This window comes from Littorina saxatilis, linkage group LG4 (assembly GCF_037325665.1).
Source record: "Littorina saxatilis isolate snail1 linkage group LG4, US_GU_Lsax_2.0, whole genome shotgun sequence".
NCBI classification, from domain to species: Eukaryota; Metazoa; Mollusca; class Gastropoda; order Littorinimorpha; family Littorinidae; genus Littorina; species Littorina saxatilis.
The window spans coordinates 18,684,660-18,704,018 of NC_090248.1; the positions used below are offsets into that span (position 1 = coordinate 18,684,660).

The 19,359-nt window shown below is 42.7% G+C and overlaps 2 protein-coding genes across 2 annotated transcripts in view; one reads left to right on the forward strand and one right to left on the reverse strand.

Annotated features, from left to right (window-relative positions):
• Window positions 1–19,359, reverse strand: part of LOC138964152 (RNA helicase Mov10l1-like) — a 269,101-nt gene that overhangs the window by 154,678 nt on the left and 95,064 nt on the right. The window lies entirely within an intron of this gene.
• The window catches only part of LOC138964155 (calcium/calmodulin-dependent protein kinase type 1-like), a 99,317-nt gene that overhangs the window by 22,659 nt on the left and 57,299 nt on the right, over window positions 1–19,359 (forward strand). The window contains exons 2-3 of the mRNA XM_070336043.1: window positions 6,460–6,594; window positions 13,845–13,919. Of these exons, the coding sequence (XP_070192144.1) occupies window positions 6,460–6,594; window positions 13,845–13,919 (210 nt within the window). The remainder of the gene's footprint in view (window positions 1–6,459; window positions 6,595–13,844; window positions 13,920–19,359) is intronic.

The following is a 19,359-nucleotide window of genomic DNA, read 5'->3' on the forward strand; positions in this document are numbered from 1 at the left end:
TTTCATCACGAAGTTGTTCTTTCATTGCACCGACGAGTTTTCCCGTCACGAAGTTGTTCTGGTTATCGCAGGCACCTGGTAGTGTTTGCAGTGTCCCTGATAATACTAGGACAGAAAGAGAGAGATAGGATTTCATTTGTATGGCTGAGGACAATGGCATATTGGAGTAACTCAATACACGTAACCGCAAAATGTTAACATTGAAAGTAATGCATGTGAAGAGAAGATCGATTGTTGCATGAACATTAATTTTTTCCTCTCTTACTGACTCAAGAAAATGTGGCGTATTTTATTTTTCGCAGATACTGTGCAGAAAAGATTGAACATTGCACTTGTCCTGAAAGTGAGACGTTAATAATGCTCTTCCCACTTAATCATTTTACTTTTGTCCATCCCGAAGTAGTTCTTGTACTTACAAGCAACTGATTGTGTTGGCAGTATACTATACTTGGTAATTGTAGGGCTGAACAAGAGTGTTGTTTTTTCTTACCTACAGAAGGGCCAAGTAGTATAATGGGAGTGACTGGGTGCAGGTATGCCCGCTTGGTGTGATTTTAATACCATGGTATTTTACCCCGAAGCGTATGGCTGTAGAATGTTCCGTCCCTTTGGTGAACGGTTTCTTAAGGACCACCACTCAGTGCCAATCACAGAGGTCTAAGTATCGGTATTTGCTTTTTTATGTTTTCGAATGTTCGGCTACTTTTCGAGACAACTGCGCAGGGGAGTTGGGGAGAGTTGTAGAGGAACAGCGTTCTTCGAATCAACATTCTGCGTACACGGTCTCTTTCTCTGGGATTGACGGTTTGTTGAGAACAAACCCCGAGTGCCGTGACACACGCTGAATAGTTTCTGGAATCTCCCCCTGCTTTTGGCGGATGTCGCGTTGGAGAGTTAAGTTGGCGTGTTGGGGTTGAAGTGTTGAGTTGAAGAGTGAGAACCAGCGTTGCTTGGCTCAGGAATGGTGTCCACAGACTCGTTCCCTGGAGTGAATTCTTCAAGAGAAGACAACAAGCGCAAAAGTGTTTCCGTTATGACGTTTGTCTCAGTAACGTTGTCATCACGAGCAGTGCAAAATCAGGTCCGTGTCAGACTAGTTTGACATTCCCTCATTTACATGATAATTATCACCACGTGTGAATTGAACGATATTCTTATCTCATTGGTTGTCTCTCTCACGTATGTAGGATAATATGACATACACATAACATACACATAAAAAGATATTACGCAAGCATAGAAAGATTCCCAGTGCAAATACACACGATTGTACAAAGCATTGTGTCTTATGGTTTTACCTCTTCCGCCTTGAACGGGGTTACATTGCTTAGAACCAGTCCGTCCCCCCCCCCCTCACTACTCCTTTACTTTCCCGAGCCTTGCCCACCTCATCCCCCCTCCCACCCCCACCCGTCGCATCTCCCGACCCTACGTCCATGCCCATCAACTCTGTCAGCCCTTTCCCTGGGACGATTTACTCGAGTCGAAACCTCCAGTAAATTGTTGCTCTTCGATTTTTGTTTGTCGGCGAAGAAAAGGAAAAGACAGAGGCCCCAGTAGAATTGGATGGACACTGTGAATGACTTGTTCTCCTCTCGTTCGCTGGGGATTTTCTTGCCGCGGTCAGGTGTCAGGGTAAATTGCTTGTGGTGTTTTGTCTGTGATGATGTTGAGGCAAGTCAGATCACATGTCGCACGTGCTGTCTAGAGTTTCGTCCTTTCTCCTCCCCTTGCTGCTTTTCCTCCAATTCCAGATGACCACGAAAACGATTTGCTTATAAAAAAAAAATATGACTAGTTCCAGACATTCATGCACGAAGTGATGCTGACACGCACGCGCCCAGGTACACACGTTCACACTTGCATACCGCTGAATGATATTATGATGATGGGGGTAAAAAAAAAGACACCATTTAAACCTTTTGGGTGCGGCATTGTCCGGGTTTTCTCGTCCGCAGTCACACAGTTTTACTTTAAAATCCTTACTTTAATATCCGACGTTTTGGATATTCACTTTGATAAAATACCGTGTGTCCGGCTATCCGCATTCACCAGCCCGGGAGTTGATGAATGTTTATGCTTCTCGCTCATGAATGACACCAACAACGTAACAATACACTTCTCGCTCATGAATGACACCAACAACGTAACAATACACTTCTCTTGATGAATTTTGATGCTTCCTGCTGTTGATGAATTAATGAACAGTTAAGGAAGCCGTTTGTGTACTCGCCCATTGTGCGATGCAACGGACAGCCAGGGCTACATGTGTGCGTATTGATTTTGGCATATTTATATTTGTCGAGCTTTCTAGCGCACGTGAAATCTGTTTGATGTTCTCACAGACTGATGGTCGATGAGTATTGTTGTCGTTCTTCTGAACTCAACTGTGGTGTTGCGTTCTTGTATTGGCTTGTGTTTAAATGGGAACTGTCTTATTTCCCCTTCTTTATAAATCTGTGTTGAATTGTGTGGGTTTCTTTGTCTCCTACTTCTTCACGTGCGTGCGTGCAAATTTGTGGGCAATTAAATATAGCCCAGTGTTGTCTTTAAACATTACTTTAATTTCTACCCGTTTTACATCTAATTCTCCCCTGGTTTCTATACAATTCGGGTTAATAACAACATTTTGTGCAATGTGCAAAATGTCATAATGTTGCCATTTGAGGCTTCGAGGTTTTCGTGCGAGGTGTCGAAATTATGTTTAAAAAAAGCTCTCCATGGCTCACTCTACCCACACGTTTTCTTCTGACTAATAGCTAGGTAAAGGTCACCATTTAGAAGAACCGAACACCTTGGTGTTCTGTTTTAATTATGTCCGCTGAGAATTCTTTGGCCGGCATTCTAAAGAAGCATTGTGTGGGGGAAGTTTACACATACATTCGATGAACTCTTTCGAAATAGACAAAGCAACTGCGTAACCGGCATCTTTATTTTCCGAGATCCAAATTCCTATACGGCCAGGCGAAGTAAGACAATAATTATGTTATGAATAATAACTGTTGATGATGAGGGATTTGGCGAGTAGTTTAACAGTTTTTGTTGTTCTGCTTATTTCCACGCATACATGTAACGTTTACATTTACATACAATACATGTAAGTTTATGTATGTACATGTTTTTTATCACCGTGAAGAACGTTTATTCACCATCTTCTAATCGGTTAAGATAAACTGTACACAATATCAGTATTCCGTCGTACGCGCGAGAACCTGATGAATCTTGTCACTTTTTAACATCAAATTTCAGTTAAAAAAAAAAAAAAATGTTCTGCTTCCCTCGGTTTAGATCCATTAATCGTGAATGTTCCGATCTCGTGATTCTCTGCCAAGCCCACCACGCCCTGAAACGTTGAATTAATGTGTATGCACGCTGCGTGCAAAACAAAGACCCCAGACAAAGGAAGAAGAGAGATATTGAAGTCTACATGAAGAGAGGATCGATTTGAAGGCACACATCTTCCCCCGTGAAAGCCATTCTGCTCACCATCTCAGCTTTGGCCAGGCTTTTACATAAGATACGGCTCTGCTTTTACACATACAAATAGTCAACTGTCTGGCTACTTTCTGAAGAGAGTGGGACATTTTGACAAACGAACGGACACGATGCGAACGAACGGACACGATGCGGTGTGGCAATCTCCGAGAGAGAGAGAGGGGGGGGGGGAGAGTGAGAGAGTGGTGAGAGAGGTGAGCGAATGTGAAAAAGGAAAGCATGAGTTGGAGATAGAAAGGGGGAGGGATTTGGGGGGGGGGGGGTCGAATGAGTTAATGGAGAGGAGAGTTTGATTGAGTAATTGACAAAGAGAGAAACACAGACAAAATAGACATGCTTACAGTGTCAGAGAGACAAAGCTATGATGGATGTCTCACGACGAACGAATGGAGTGGGGTTTCGACATTTCTTGCGTTATCAATCCGGCAACAGAACCGTGAGAGTCAAGGGCCTTTTGTTGTTTGCTTTTTCGTAGTGGAGAATAAATAATTAAGTTTACGTTCACTTTAGTAGCGGATTATAGCAAGGCCAACCTAAGAGGGAATGGTGTTAAGGTCGTCGTTTGTAGGCTCACTGTCGTTTTTCAGAAATTCCATTATTTTTCCTTTTGGAGTGTTTCTTTCAATTTAACTCCTCCCAGTAGTACAAAAAGTTGAATACATTTTTATTTAATGTGAAGCAGTAAACAGCGCCATGTGGAAAAACGAGAAGATCCATGATAATCTTGATATGTTTCTTCAAAATATGAAACATTGAAATCATTTTTCCTGCTGTTTGGTCATTGAATTTGTTCATTCTCAACTCTGATTTTTACTTTTTTTCATATCACTAAAGGTTGATACAGTGAAAAACGTATAAATTAAGAATAACAACAAGATGAGACAGAAGAGAAAGAAAACAGATGTCTTCAAGAGCCCTTAATACAGAAATGAAAGTCTTGAAAAATACACAAGTATAGGACAAGGTTATAAGATAGATGAGAAAGAAGATACTTAAATGCACGTCTTAAAGTAAACTTGTCTTTGTTCAAGGCCCTCACTGCTGTATCAGGAGCACTTGAACTTATGCCAAAACATCAACAGCATAAATTCATCATGTGCAGAGTAGGGAGTGTTTGCTGAATTAATATCGCAGACTACTATTGCTGTGGAATAAATTCAGTGCGCAAAAAAATCTGACTCAGCCTAGAACGCAGCCAGTCTGTAGATTTATATGTGTCCAATAGGAAGGATGCTATTTATTAAATGCTCAAACCTGTAGGAAAAAATCATGCTTTTTCAAGATAAATTTGCACGACGAGAAAGACAGCTTTAACTTGTCAGCGTTGAACTAAAAGTGACTGAACGAACTGTACCAAAGAGAACTGAATGCACGTGCTGATATGTGTGCAATCAGTCAATCATGCTTCTTTCATGGGAGGGGAGATTCACCAGCCTGGACCTTCAATCGTTTTCTCGTTTATCGTGATCGATTCGGTGGTAAGAGGGCGTGAAGTGTTGCAGCAGTAAATACGGTCGGAGTGTTTCAGCAATCTATCATCGTTTTTACATTGAGTCAAGTTTTGACTAAATGTTTTAACATAGAGGGGGAATCGAGACGAGGGTCGTGGTGTGTGTGTGTGTGTGTGTGTGTGTGTGTGTGTGTGTGTGTGTGTGTGTGTGTGTGTGTGTGTGTGTGTGTGTGTGTGTGTGTGTGTGTGTGTGTGTGTGTGTAGAGCGATTCAGAGTAAACTACTGGACTGATCTTTATGAAATTTTACATGAGAGTTCCTGGGTATGATATCCCCAGACGTTTTTTTTTCATTTTTTCAATAAATGTCTTTGATGACGTCATATCCGGCTTTTTGTAAAAGTTGTGGCGGCACTGTCACACCCTCATTTTTCAATCAAATTGATTGAAATTTTGGCCAAGCAATCTTCGACGAAGGCCGGACTTTGGTATTGCATTTCAGCTTGGAGGCTTAAAAATTAATTAATGATTTTGGTCATTAAAAATCAGAAAATTGTAATTAAAATTATTTTGTTATAAAATGATCCTAAAATTACGTTCGTCTTAAACTTCATCATTTTCTGATTTCCAAAAACATATAAATATGTTATATTCGGATTAAAAACAAGCTCTGAAAATTAAAAATATAAAAATTATTATTAAAATCAAATTTCCGAAATCGATTTAAAAACAATTTCATCCTATTCCTTGTCGGTTCCTGATTCCAAAAACATTATGTTTGGATTAAAAACACGCTCAGAAAGTTAAAACGAAGATAGGTACAGAAAAGCGTGCTATGCAGCACAGCGCAACCACTACCGCGCTAAACAGGCTCGTTAATTTCACCGCCTTTTGCACAAGCGGCGGACTACGGTCATTGTGAAAAAATGCAGTGCGTTCAGTTTCATTTTGTGAGTTCCACAGCTTGACTAAATGTAGTAATTTCGCCTTACGCGACTTGTTTGGTGTTGGGCTGGTTTTTCCTGGAACGTCAGATGTAGTAGTGTTTGAGCAATCCTCCAGCGTTTGTTAGTGTTGACCTGGTCTTGTTGCTGTGTGCTGTTATGATTTTTGAAGGGGCTCTGGACTTTTTCCACTGTGAGATTTTGCAGGTAGATTTGATGTGTCGTGTGGATGAATTGTCGCTTTTTTATGAATTAATTAATAATTACACGAGCAAGGGGAGTCACATTAGCAAGAGTTGTTTTGCTGCCAACGTCTGGGTCCAGGGCACATTCAAATCACACTAAAATCACAACCAGTCTGGGTGTCTGAATTCCGCGATATAGGCTAATTTTGTCTCTCCCAGTGTTTTTCGTAATTTTTATTGGGCAAATGGTTGGTGGAAAAAAACACACGCAACTTTGTGCTTATGCTTATGCTTATACTTATGCCTTACGTAAATAGAGTTGTATCTTATTTCTATCTCATCTGTGATCTCCGTGATTATCATGTTGTTTTGTGTGCGTGTTGCAGGGGTGCGTTCTCAGAGGTGGTGCTTGCAGAGGACAAACACGACAGAGGGAAGTACTTCGCCATCAAATGCATCGACCGACACGGCCTCAAGGGCAAGGAGGAGTCGTTGGATAACGAAATCTCAGTATTACGCAGGTATGCTATGACGTCATACTATTATGTCATCTTGTCTGACAAACCCCGATATTAGATTTGTGGCATGTTATCCAGGTGGAAAGGTCCTCTTATCCTTGGTAAAACTCTGCACGAAGCAATGGAGACTTACACAGTATAGTTTACACGAGAAGGAAGGTACAATTTTGTTTCAGCCTCGCTAGTGCCACGGTATTTTCAGGCAGTGAATCGAACCCCATACTCACATAGACACACGCACGCACGCACGCACGCACGCACACACACACACACACACACACACACGCACGCACGCACGCACACACACACACACACACACACACAAACCCGCACACACACACGCACGCACGCACACACACACCACGCACGCACGCACGCACGCACGCACGCACGCACACACACACACACACACAGGCACGCACACACACACACACACACACACACACACACACACACACACACACACACACACACACACACTCACACACTTCCCAAAGGACAAACCACAGACTTTGGTACCCGGACTAATCTGGCATTGAAGGAGTTTGTAAACACTACACAGTCCAGCGTTGCACTAAGCCCGGGGCATGACTGGAGTTGGTACAACTCTGTAATTAACCCAGGTGCACTGGGGCGGATAAAATATGCTGCCAACACTTGCACTGGTATTTAGAAGTCAGGAAGCTAAGCTCGTGGCCTGGCGAGTGTCGTACGGCAGTAGGCAGAGCTCACAACGTAGTGAGTTGTACAATTCTGCCTCCTTACTTTGTTTGCCTATCGATTTGAAGGGTGTGTTTCTGTTGATTTGGCGGGTGTGTACAGACGCAGAGAAAAGAACCAGCAATTGCGCTATTATGTCAAAATTGAATCCACTCATGTAAGCGTATGCTTGAGTACACATGTCACATATCTCACAAGATTGAAATTATATAAAGTCTTGTTAAACATAATTTGCACTTTCCGTTTTTGAGTCACTTGAGAAAAAGTGACTCTATGTAATCGGTCAGTGTTAGTCTGTCCGGCCGGCCGTCCGTAGACACCACCTTAACGTTGGACTTTTCTCGGAAACTATCAAAGCGATCGGGCTCATATTTTGTTTAGTCGTGACCTCCAATGACCTCTACACTTTAACGATGGTTTCGTTGACCTTTGACCTTTTTCAAGGTCACAGGTCAGCGTCAAAGGAAAAATTAGACATTTTATATCTTTGACAAAGTATCTCGGAAACTATCAAAGCGATCGGGCTCATATTTTGTTTAGTCGTGACCTCCAATGACCTCTACACTTTAACGATGGTTTCGTTGACCTTTGACCTTTTTCAAGGTCACAGGTCAGCGTCAAAGGAAAAATTAGACATTTTATATCTTTGACAAAGTTCATCGGATGTGATTGAAACTTTGTAGGATTATTCTTTACATCAAAGTATTTACATCTGTAGCCTTTTACGAACGTTATCAGAAAAACAAGGGAGATAACTAGCCTTTTCTGTTCGGCAACACACAACTTAACGTTGGGCTTTTCTCGGAAACTATAAAAGTGACCGGGCTCAAATTTTATGTGAACGTGACTCATTGTGTTGTGAATAGCAATTTCTTCCTGTCCATCTGATGCCTCATATAATATTCAGAACTGCGAAAGTGACTCGATCGAGCGTTTGCTCTTCTTGTTAAAGCCGGTATTTCATGCAAATAAATCCTGGCTTTCACAGGAACAGGTAATAGTGTTACACCAACCGGTCAAATAAAGTCTAAAACACACAATTTTAAACCCGGCGCTTCCTGTTGAAAGTAAACAATGGAAGTTTTACTGTGTGAGGCTGTTTGCATACGGTTCCCCGGTTTTTCCTGCGCACGGGTAAGGAGTAGACCTGGGATAACAACTGAGGTACATGGTTCGATTCTGCGGTAAGTTTCTAACGCAGAATGATGAAAGTATTCCATGATTGCCAAACAATGCTATTTTCTCTTCTAGCACAAAGGTGTCTGATGCACTGAGGCAGATAATCCAATCACAATTCTTACTGCCACCTGCGCTCGACCTCATGACATTTACACCTTCATTGTGTGATAGGGTGGAGTGGAAGGGGGGAATAGGCCAGGAAGCATAAATGAGACGCCAAGACAGAGGTTGCGATAACGTGACTTTTACTTAACGTACACCAGAAGCAAACACCAGAAAGTTAACACCAGAAAGTTAACACCAGAAAGTTAACACCAGAAAGTTAACACCAGAAAGCAGTGTAGATTCTCCCCAGTGAGCACACTCAGTGAAACGTAAACACAAGAGCACAGGTATCCGAATCTAACACCACAAGTCGACTGATTACAACTTCGCGACAAATTTGGTCAGCACTTCGACCGTTCACGTCAACCGACACAATCGAGCAGCACACAGCTCAGTATATCACAAATCGTGTTCTCTCCTCTAGCCTAAATACTCAGTCTTTTAAAGGCTGGTCACTTCTGATAGCCAATAGGAAGAATACCTAGGTGTCAGGCAACGGGGGGTGTCGTCTTAAAATTGCCTGCCCAATGAAAGGGATCGTTACCAAGGCATGAAGCCGGGTCGGTGTCAAGCACAGGAAATATTACGCACACCGGATAAGGCTCATTATATTACAACCAGTTACAAAGAAGGGGGAGAGGGGTAAGAGACTAAAACCTCCAAGCCATGACCTGGCATCTTCTATAATGTACCCTGTCAAAAGAAATGACACCCACTTGACAAAACGCCGTCCAACGATACCCAGACAGTCCGGCGGCACATTACATAACGACCACCTAAATCTGGGATAAGAGGTTAGAAATGCATCCGGTCAAGAGTCTACCCTACGATAGTAGACACACAATAATCCTCGCTGGAGACACAACTTGGGTCAGGGGAAGATAATAGACAGGGGAGGCAACTGGGTCGGGCTGGGGATAATTACACAAAAAGACTGTGTACGCCACTTGACTACATCCCCCCCAGCTCTATACCAACTGCGTCCTCGCAGGTACAGCGCCTCGGGAATAGCTGAAAATGACATCTATAAATCAAACACAAGTTCACTCAAGTGAAACAACAAATAAAATCAGAAACGGTAACGGATGACACGCACAGTCACCCAACCCATTCATACAAGACACAATACAACAGGCAATCAATACTCATAGTGTACACACAGTCTCTTAGCAGAACACGAACAGTCTCACAAATGACACATTGCCCACATGACAGCAGCACATTGTTTTCCTGACTGTTCACTATAGACGGATGGCGGGGTTATGACAGCGGCACACTTATTATATTACACACAAGTCCGTCTGTTCAAAATAAATAAAATCAAGTTAATCCCATGACTGCTCAGAACGACGACAATCTCTGCCGTATACGCTGTGAGCGGCGCACAGGCACAGCAGCTGGAGGAGGAACCAGAGGTTCTGGGTCTCTAGCCAGAGGCTGGTCTGGGACTCGCAGTACTAGCACTGGAAGCTCCTGGGCCCGAGGAACAGGTGCAGGGGCCGCTGGCTGCACCGGATGAGGCTGGACGGGTGGGGGGAAGACAGGGCGTGCGATGCAGACAGTGCCTCGGTCCGGGAACGTTGGGGTAGCAGGGACTTGGGGTAAAGGGGCAAGATTGAGCATGGAATCCCAAAATGTGACCTGCTGAGTGTCGTGTAGCTGCACGGGGACTGGCAGTGTCACATTTTGATGCTCTTCCTCTGTCTGGCAGCTTTGCTCACGGAGAGGTTGCGCCGTGATGGATGTTGACTGATGACTCGCGCGTTTCTCACTTGGCTGTCTCCATGACAACGGTTGTTGGTCTCTTTGACGCTTGGTAGGGCACCTGTTCTGCAGATGCCCGTGGCGGTTGCAAAGCCAACAACGTGGCTTCGCGGATGGTTGCTGTTGACGTAAGGCAGCTCGAGGGTGTTGGTCCAGGGCAGCTCGAAGCTCTGCTGAGCTGACGGCGAGTTCGTTGACTGGGACCTGCAGCCTGCTTAACCCGGCACTCCTCTCTTTGGAAACAGGAGTTGCTTGGTCAGCCACTACATCGACATCTTCCCTCATCCACCTGAGAGCTTCGGCACGGACTGCCGCAAAAGTGACAGCCTCACGCCCTCTCACAAAGCGCAGCAGATCTCGTCGTAGAGGATGCAAAAACAGTCCATGGCTGAAATGATCCCGGAGAGCATCATCTGTCAATGTATCAGGAACAAGAGAATTAATCTTGACATGCAGAGACTGCAAACTGTGGGCATATGAAAGAAGGCCCTCCTCTTGTCCCTGGTAACGCGTGAAGAATGACGAAAGCAGTGAAGAAATGCTGGCGTGGTCTCCAAACGTGTCCTGCAGAATGGTCAGGACTAGGTCAGCCGTAGCGGTCGCCTGAGGGGGGTGCAGGTTAACCTCCTTCCTGGCAGCCCCAGCGAGTGACTGGATCAGCCACTCTGCTCCCTCCCCTCCAAGTGCCGCCATGTTGAAATGGGAAATGACGCGACGTGCCTCGGTGCTGAAATCGTCGAGCTGACAGCCATCGTCACCACCAGTGAAGACAGGAAGCCTGGGAGGGGGGAACATCTGCCACCGGGGTCTAGGAACCCCGTCGACCGCCATCTTGGATACGCCGAGTACCTCCTACACTGCTACCCCTGCTTTCTGGTGTTAAACTACGGCGTCTCTACTTCCTGAATCCTGCTCCGCATGCGCCAGATGTGATAGGGTGGAGTGGAAGGGGGAGGAATAGGCCAGGAAGCATAAATGAGACGCCAAGACAGAGGTTGCGATAACGTGACTTTTACTTAACGTACACCAGAAGCAAACACCAGAAAGTTAACACCAGAAAGTTAACACCAGAAAGTTAACACCAGAAAGTTAACACCAGAAAGCAGTGTAGATTCTCCCCAGTGAGCACACTCAGTGAAACGTAAACACAAGAGCACAGGTATCGGAATCTAACACCACAAGTCGACTGATTACAACTTCGCGACAAATTTGGTCAGCACTTCGACCGTTCACGTCAACCGACACAATCGAGCAGCACACAGCTCAGTATATCACAAATCGCGTTCTCTCCTCTAGCCTAAATACTCAGTCTTTTAAAGGCTGGTCACTTCTGATAGCCAATAGGAAGAATACCTAGGTGTCAGGCAACGGGGGGTGTCGTCTTAAAATTGCCTGCCCAATGAAAAGGATCGTTACCAAGGCATGAAGCCGGGTCGGTGTCAAGCACAGGAAATATTACGCACACCGGATAAGGCTCATTATATTACAACCAGTTACAAAGAAGGGGGAGAGGGGTAAGAGACTAAAACCTCCAAGCCATGACCTGGCATCTTCTATAATGTACCCTGTCAAAAGAAATGACACCCACTTGACAAAACGCCGTCCAACGATACCCAGACAGTCCGGCGGCACATTACATAACGACCACCTAAATCTGGGATAAGAGGTTAGAAATGCATCCGGTCAAGAGTCTACCCTACGATAGTAGACACACAATAATCCTCGCTGGAGACACAACTTGGGTCAGGGGAAGATAATAGACAGGGGAGGCAACTGGGTCGGGCTGGGGATAATTACACAAAAAGACTGTGTACGCCACTTGACTACAATTGTGGTCTACTGTACAACTTTCTGAAGGCCTTCTGTGGTGCATTGTTCATAGCACAGGCACTAGTAACTAGTTTTGGGAGAAATTGGTTGAATGCTGTACATCCATACGCTTTTTTTCGCCAGGGATTGGGCTAGACGCCGTCTGTTTGTCATTAGCGCATTCAAATTTAATGTGAAATGACCGTGCCGGTCAGAAAAGCTTTTGTTAATCATATGGCCCTTTAAATTTCTGACTTGTCAATTCTAGAATTTTCTATTTGAGTTTAAAAATTACCCTATGACTTCACGATCAGCCGCCCAATTTCGTCCATTGGAGACCTGCTTGTTATTATTTCATTTGTATGTGCTGGTCAAAACTTAGAAGCTTTCGAATCTCTGGCCCGACCAGTCTTATGCATCGGTTGACAGGAGAACCCGTAATCAATTGCTAAAAATAAGTGAGCGATTGCCCTGGGTGTTGATACTGTTATGCACGCCGGTATTTGCTAAAAATGATACACATAAGCCGGTCACTTAGTCATGGAAAACAGTCAAACTAAGGTTTAAGGGCATAGCAGTAGGCAAGTGGTTTTTTTTTTATATATATATATATGAAGACACGTCAAATGCAAGCAAAATGAGAGGACTGACTGACTGACTATTTGAGATTAAGTACTCCTAGACCAGTTGGCCTATATATATTGGGACAGGTATTCGTAATACTCTGAGGATATGGTGTAACTCGTAGACCTCCAACCCTCGGGGTTTCTTTCAGGGTCTGTTGGAGTCTGATAGGGGGGGTGGGGGGGGGGGGGGGGCAGGCCTGAAAGTGGCGAGTAGAAATCTGTAAATGACGAGTAGGATTGTTGATCACCTCGCCAAAGGCGAGTAAACTTGCTGAAAGACTGAATTGAAATGGTTGGTTTGGCAAGTAAAATTTGCTCTCTGGCTAGTAAATTATGAGAAGTATTAGTCAAAAGCGAGTGTCCCATTTTGTGGACTTTCAGCGGGGGGGGGGGGGGTCACGTTCTTGTTCCCGTGGTGAAACCCCGACATTAGATCCTTATTCACACAATGATGGGTTTAAATGCTTTTCTGGCAATCAGAAATACACAAAATATCCCAATTTTGATGTCCAAATTATAGATATTTCTCAGCTTCAGGAAGAGGGGTGGGCGTGCGAGGGAGGAGAGGCATATTTTAGTAAGCCTTTCGCGTCTAGCTCTATCCGAGTCCCGTCCTTGTAGCTCATTCACAGTTAACCCCCAAATGTTTGGACCGTTCACTATCCACCGCATGTGAGTAGCATTTGTTGAATATGATTTTTGGGTTAAATCCCACATCTGGGACAATGACAATGAGTTCATTTGTGTGTGAGATTGTTTTTTTCTCTCCATTTTATGAGTCTGGTCTTTTATTTCTGTACATTTTCTTTGAAATGACAGATGCACATGTCGATAGCACTGTTTGTAAAAATGTTATCTGATGTATTAGCTGTGTCTGTGTCTGTGTGACTGTCTGTCTGTCTGTCTGTGTGTGTTTATGAATGTGTGTGTGTTTTTGTGTTTATATTTGTGTGTTTGTTGATTTGTGTGTCTGTATTGCCCTGTACATTTGCGTAACACAGCATACTTATGCTTATCCTGCTAACAGTTTGTTGTTTTTCTCTGTTTCAGATTAGCTCATCCAAATATAGTGGAACTTAGAGATGTTTTTGACGACAAAACACATGTCTACCTTGTCATGGAATTGTAAGTATATTTCTTAATCATTCTGTATTGCCTGAGTGTCTCTCTTTTTCATTGTCTACGTGTTTCCTTTTTTTCCGAACTAGACTGTCTCTCTCTCTCCGTCCGGCACCGCAACACGGTGGCCTAGTGGTAAGGCGTCCGCCCAGTGAGCGGGAAGTCGTGGGTTCGAACCCCGGCCGGGTCATACCTAAGACTTTAAAATTGGCAATCTAGTGGCTGCTCCGCCTGACGTCTGGCATTATGGGGTTAGTGCTAGGACTGGTTGGTCCGGTGTCAGAATAATGTGACTGGGTGAGACATGAAGCCTGTGCTGCGACTTCTGTCTTGTGTGTGGCGCACGTTAAATGTCAAAGCAGCACCGCCCTGATATCGCCCTTCGTGGTGGACTGGGCGTTAAGCAAACAAACAAACAAACCTCTCCGTCCGGCCGTCTCTGTCTGTCTGCCTGCCTGCTTGACATGCCTCTCTGCGTGTCTGTCTATCTCTCTGGCTTTTTGTGAGAAAAAAAAATCGTTGGGTTTCGGTGAGTTCATGATTTGATTTCGTAATTATTGGTACATGTCGCGTTTCAGTGTGCTTAAGTGTCAGTAAAAAAAAAGGTACATGGTTGAAACCTTGATAAAACATTAATTAATGCAAGGTTATTCAATTGAAAACTCTTTCTTTTATTCGCCTAGTCAAGGAATACGGACGCTTTACCAAGATCTGGTTACCTCTCTTCATTCAAAATATGACACCAAAGGCTTCGAAGTTATAGTTTTCAACTGGAGTCGTGGAGGTAAGCCTAACAAAATGTATTATCCCATGTAAAAGTCTGAAGACATCTGAGACAGGGAGCCAAACTGTATTCACATTAACTCTTTGATGTCAAGATGACGAAAATAACGCTGGAAAAACTAGAATCCTCTCTGCCACCTCTAGTGATTGCAGACATTGTACCATGTTTTGAGAATAGGCTATGTCTTTAATGTTCCCATAATTAGTTGTCTATAGATTCATTCACTTCAAAGACCATTCGGTCAAAGTACTGTGGATGGGGTTTTTTTTCCATTCATTAAACGTTCCATAAATGATGAGAAAAAAACAATGAAAAAAAGAAGAAGAAAAAGCCTAACAAAAGGGAAAACCAATCGCAAGCAGAACAGTAAAACAAAGAAGATCAACGTCTAAAAAAAAGCATAATTATCTGTCTGTCCAGCTGAAAGATCTGTCTTCATTCATTGCATGTTGACACATGGGCCGCCATCTCAGCAAAGGCATTGTTCTCGAGTTATTTTTGTCTTGCTGATAGTTCCGAGTTATTTTCATCTTGTTGCGTGCAGCGGTGTATTTTGGCTGGAAACTGCGCGTGTGGATAGGATATTCTACAGGTGGTTTATTTACCACGATGGTGCGTCATCCGCAAGAAGCGAAAGTTGTGTAAGCGGATTACTAGACTGTTTGATACCTGCAAGCTCCTTTGTTTACGTCTAGCTGGTGTGCGTGTCACACGTTGAACGCGTCAGTTGCCCTGAATGTAACTAAAGTCCCTTGTTTTTACAAACGTTATCTTTGATATGTTTTTGTTTTTGTGTTGTTGTTGTTGTTGTTGTTGTTGGGGTTTAAACTCTGTGGCGGTTGTTGAATATTTAGATGTCTTAGTACAAGGTGACCCCAAACAAATGCCACCCACATAAAAATGCTAATTATTTCTGCAAATGTTCAGCGAATGACTTCATATTTATGCAAGATCACACCACAAAGTTTCACGTTTGCAGATGAAATGGTCTGATTTGTTGGCTCGGAAAAAATATCCAAATTCAGGGATCGACTCGACAGTAGGAGGTTTGACATTGAGCGGTAGCCACACTCGCCCAATTTAAACCATCCTGATTGGCTGTATAAATGATTTATAACTGATCTCTTCAGATCACCGATGATCGGGGGTGTTTTTGTATACTTGGACCTTCAGGTATTAGAAGAGGTTAACGTCTGAAAGGTTAAAATTGGGTGGGAATGGGTCCAGCTCCATTTCGAACCTCCTACTGTTGAGTCCATCACCGATTTGGATATTTTTTTCGAAAGAGTACAACAATTAGACTAATTGACCTACATTTTTTTAACTGCGTATATGATTATGCATAAGCTGAGTGTGTTTTTTCTTTTAAATTGAGTCACCAGAGGTAGGTAATTGGTTGAATCTGAGCGGGAGACGTGTTCTAGATATTTGTTTGGATTTGGTGTGTAAATCAGTGTGGGTTCGTGTTTGGTTGTATCCCAGTGAGAGCTGAGCGGAGCCGGGTAGTCCTACTAGTTCTCTATAAGTCTGTTGTTTTATTATAATAAAGGTATCATCCTTCCATTGTAAGCTATTCGGCTCAATGTCTCAGATCTCATCAGCGTTTTACGTGTTATAACACCATCACTTCACCTGGTTGCACGACAATAGTCTACATCGTTGCTTCTTTTTATATTTAGTCAAGTTTTGACTAAATATTTTAACATCGAGGGGGAATCGAAACGAGGGTCGTGGTGTATGTGCGTGTGTCTGTCTGTCTGTCTGTCTGTGTGTGTGTGTAGAGCGATTCAGACTAAACTACTGGACCGATCTTTATGAAATTTGACATGAGAGTTCCTGGGTATGAAATCCCCGAACGTTTTTTTCATTTTTTTGATAAATGTCTTTGATGACGTCATATCCGGCTTTTCGTGAAAGTTGAGGCGGCACTGTCACGCCCTCATTTTTCAACCAAATTGGTTGAAATTTTGGTCAAGTAATCTTCGACAAAGCCCGGACTTCGGTATTGCATTTCAGCTTGGTGGCTTAAAAATTAATTAATGACTTTGGTCATTAAAAATCTGAAAATTGTAAAAAAAAATAAAAATTTATAAAACGATCCAAATTTACGTTTATCTTATTCTCCATCATTTGCTGATTCCAAAAACATATAAATATGTTATATTCGGATTAAAAACAAGCTCTGAAAATTAAATATATAAAAATTATTATCAAAATTAAATTGTCGAAATCAATTTAAAAACACTTTCATCTTATTCCTTGTCGGTTCCTGATTCCAAAAACATATAGATATGATATGTTTGGATTAAAAACACGCTCAGAAAGTTAAAACAAAGAGAGGTACAGAAAAGCGTGCTATCCTTCTTAGCGCAACTACTACCCCGCTCTTCTTGTCAATTTCGCTGCCTTTGCCATGAGCGGTAGACTGACGATGCTACGAGTATAGTATTACGGTCTTGCTGAAAAATGGCATTGCGTTCAGTTTCATTCTGTGAGTTCGACAGCTACTTGACTAAATATTGTATTTTCGCCTTACGCGACTTGTTTTCTTCTTTTTTTGTGACGAACAAGTGTCAGTTACAAAAATAGTTCGCACAGAGAACAGTCAGGTTGTCGATTTTGGTTGTGTGTTGAGGTGGAAGGGTGGTATTATTCCACGTGAAAGCCTGGACCGATCTGAAATGGTGAGCCGAATTGTTGACACGGGAAGGGTGGTGCATGTACCTTTAAAACCAGAACGCGTCAGTTTTCTTTCCGTCATTCTCGCTGTTGCTGTAGACAGTCGTAGTATTATGTGCAACAGACAAGGATTTATGTGCAACAGGCACTGATTTATGTGCAACAGACAATGATTTATGTGCAACAGACACTGATTTATGTACAACAGGCACTGATTTATGTACAACAGACACTGATTTATGTACAACAGACACTGATTTATGTGCAACAGACAATGATTTATGTACAACAGACAGGGATTATGCACAACAGACACTGATTATGTACAACAGACACTGATTTATGTGCAACAGACACTGATTTATGTGCAACAGACACTGATTTATGTGCAACAGACACTGATTTATGTGCAACAGACACTGATTTATGTGCAACAGACACTGATTTATGTACAACAGACACTGATTTATGTACAACAGACACTGATTTATGTACATAAGACACTCATTTCTGATCAATATCCACAACTTTCTGCCATGAGATCGTGTGAAGTCCTCTTTTTCAAAAAGATGTGTGACTTCACGATTGAAACACCAAATTAGCTGCCTAGCGCTTGGTGTATCTCATAACTTCTTCTTTTATTGCCGTTAGAGGCTTAAAATGACATAAAATGTCATACGCATTTCATATATATAAACGCGAATTATGTGGAAGTGAGTCATTTTTACGATAGGGGGTTTGTGTGTGCAGTGCGTTTCTTGGCGTGACGTCGTCTCCGGTCTATTTTTGCGAAAATAGACAGCTACAGACATTTTAGACATTTGTTTGACGTCGAAGACAACTGGGCTGGTTTTTACATTTAGTCAAGTTTTGACTAAATGTTTTAACATAGAGGGGGAATCGAGACGAGGGTCGGGGTGTATGTATGTGTGTGTGTGTGTGTGTGTGTGTGTGTGTGTGTGTGTGTGTGTATGTGTGTGTATGTGTGTGTGTTTTTGTGTGTGTGTGTGTGTGTGTTTGTCTGTGCGTGTGTGTGTGTAGAGCGATTCAGACCAAACTACTGGACCGATCTTTATGAAATTTGAAATGAGAGTTCCTGGGAATGATATCCCCGGACGTTTTTTTCGTTTTTGCGATAAATACTTTTGATGACGTCATATCCGGCTTTTTGTAAAAGTTTAGGCGGCACTGTCACACCCTCAATTTTCAATAAAATTGATTGAAATTTTGGCCAAGCAATCTTCGACGAAGGCCGGGGTTTGGTATTGCATTTCAGCTTGGTGGCTTAAAAACTAATGAGTGAGTTTGGTCATTAAAAATCGGAAACTTGTAATTAAAATTATTTTTTTTATTAAACGATCCAAAAACAATTTCATCTTATTCTTCGTCATTTTCTGATTCCAAAAACATATACATATGTTATATTTGGATTAAAAACAAGCTCTGAAAATTAAAAATATAAACATTATGATCAAAATTAAATTTCCGAAATCGATTTAAAAACAATTTCATCTGATTCCTTGTCGGTTCCTGATTCCAAAAACATATAGATATGATATGTTTGGATTAAAAACACGCTCAGAAACTTAAAACGAAGAGAGGCACAGAAAAGTGTGCTATGCAGCACAGTGAAACCACTACCGCGCTAAACAGGCTCGTCAGTTTCACTCCGTTTAGCACAAGCGGCGGACTACGGTCACTGTAAAAAAAATGCTGTGCGTTCAGTTTCATTCTGTGAGTTCCACAGCTTGACTAAATGTAGTAATTTCGCCTTACGCGACTTGTTTTTACACCCCCGGTATAGGGGTGTGTATAGGATTCGGTCGATGTGTTTGTTTGTTTGTGTGTGTGTTTGTGTTCGCATATAGATCTCAAGAATGAACGGACCGATCGTCACCAAACTTGGTGAACAGGTTCTATACATTCCTGAGACGGTCCTTACAAAAATTGGGACCAGTCAAACACACGGTTAGGGAGTTATTG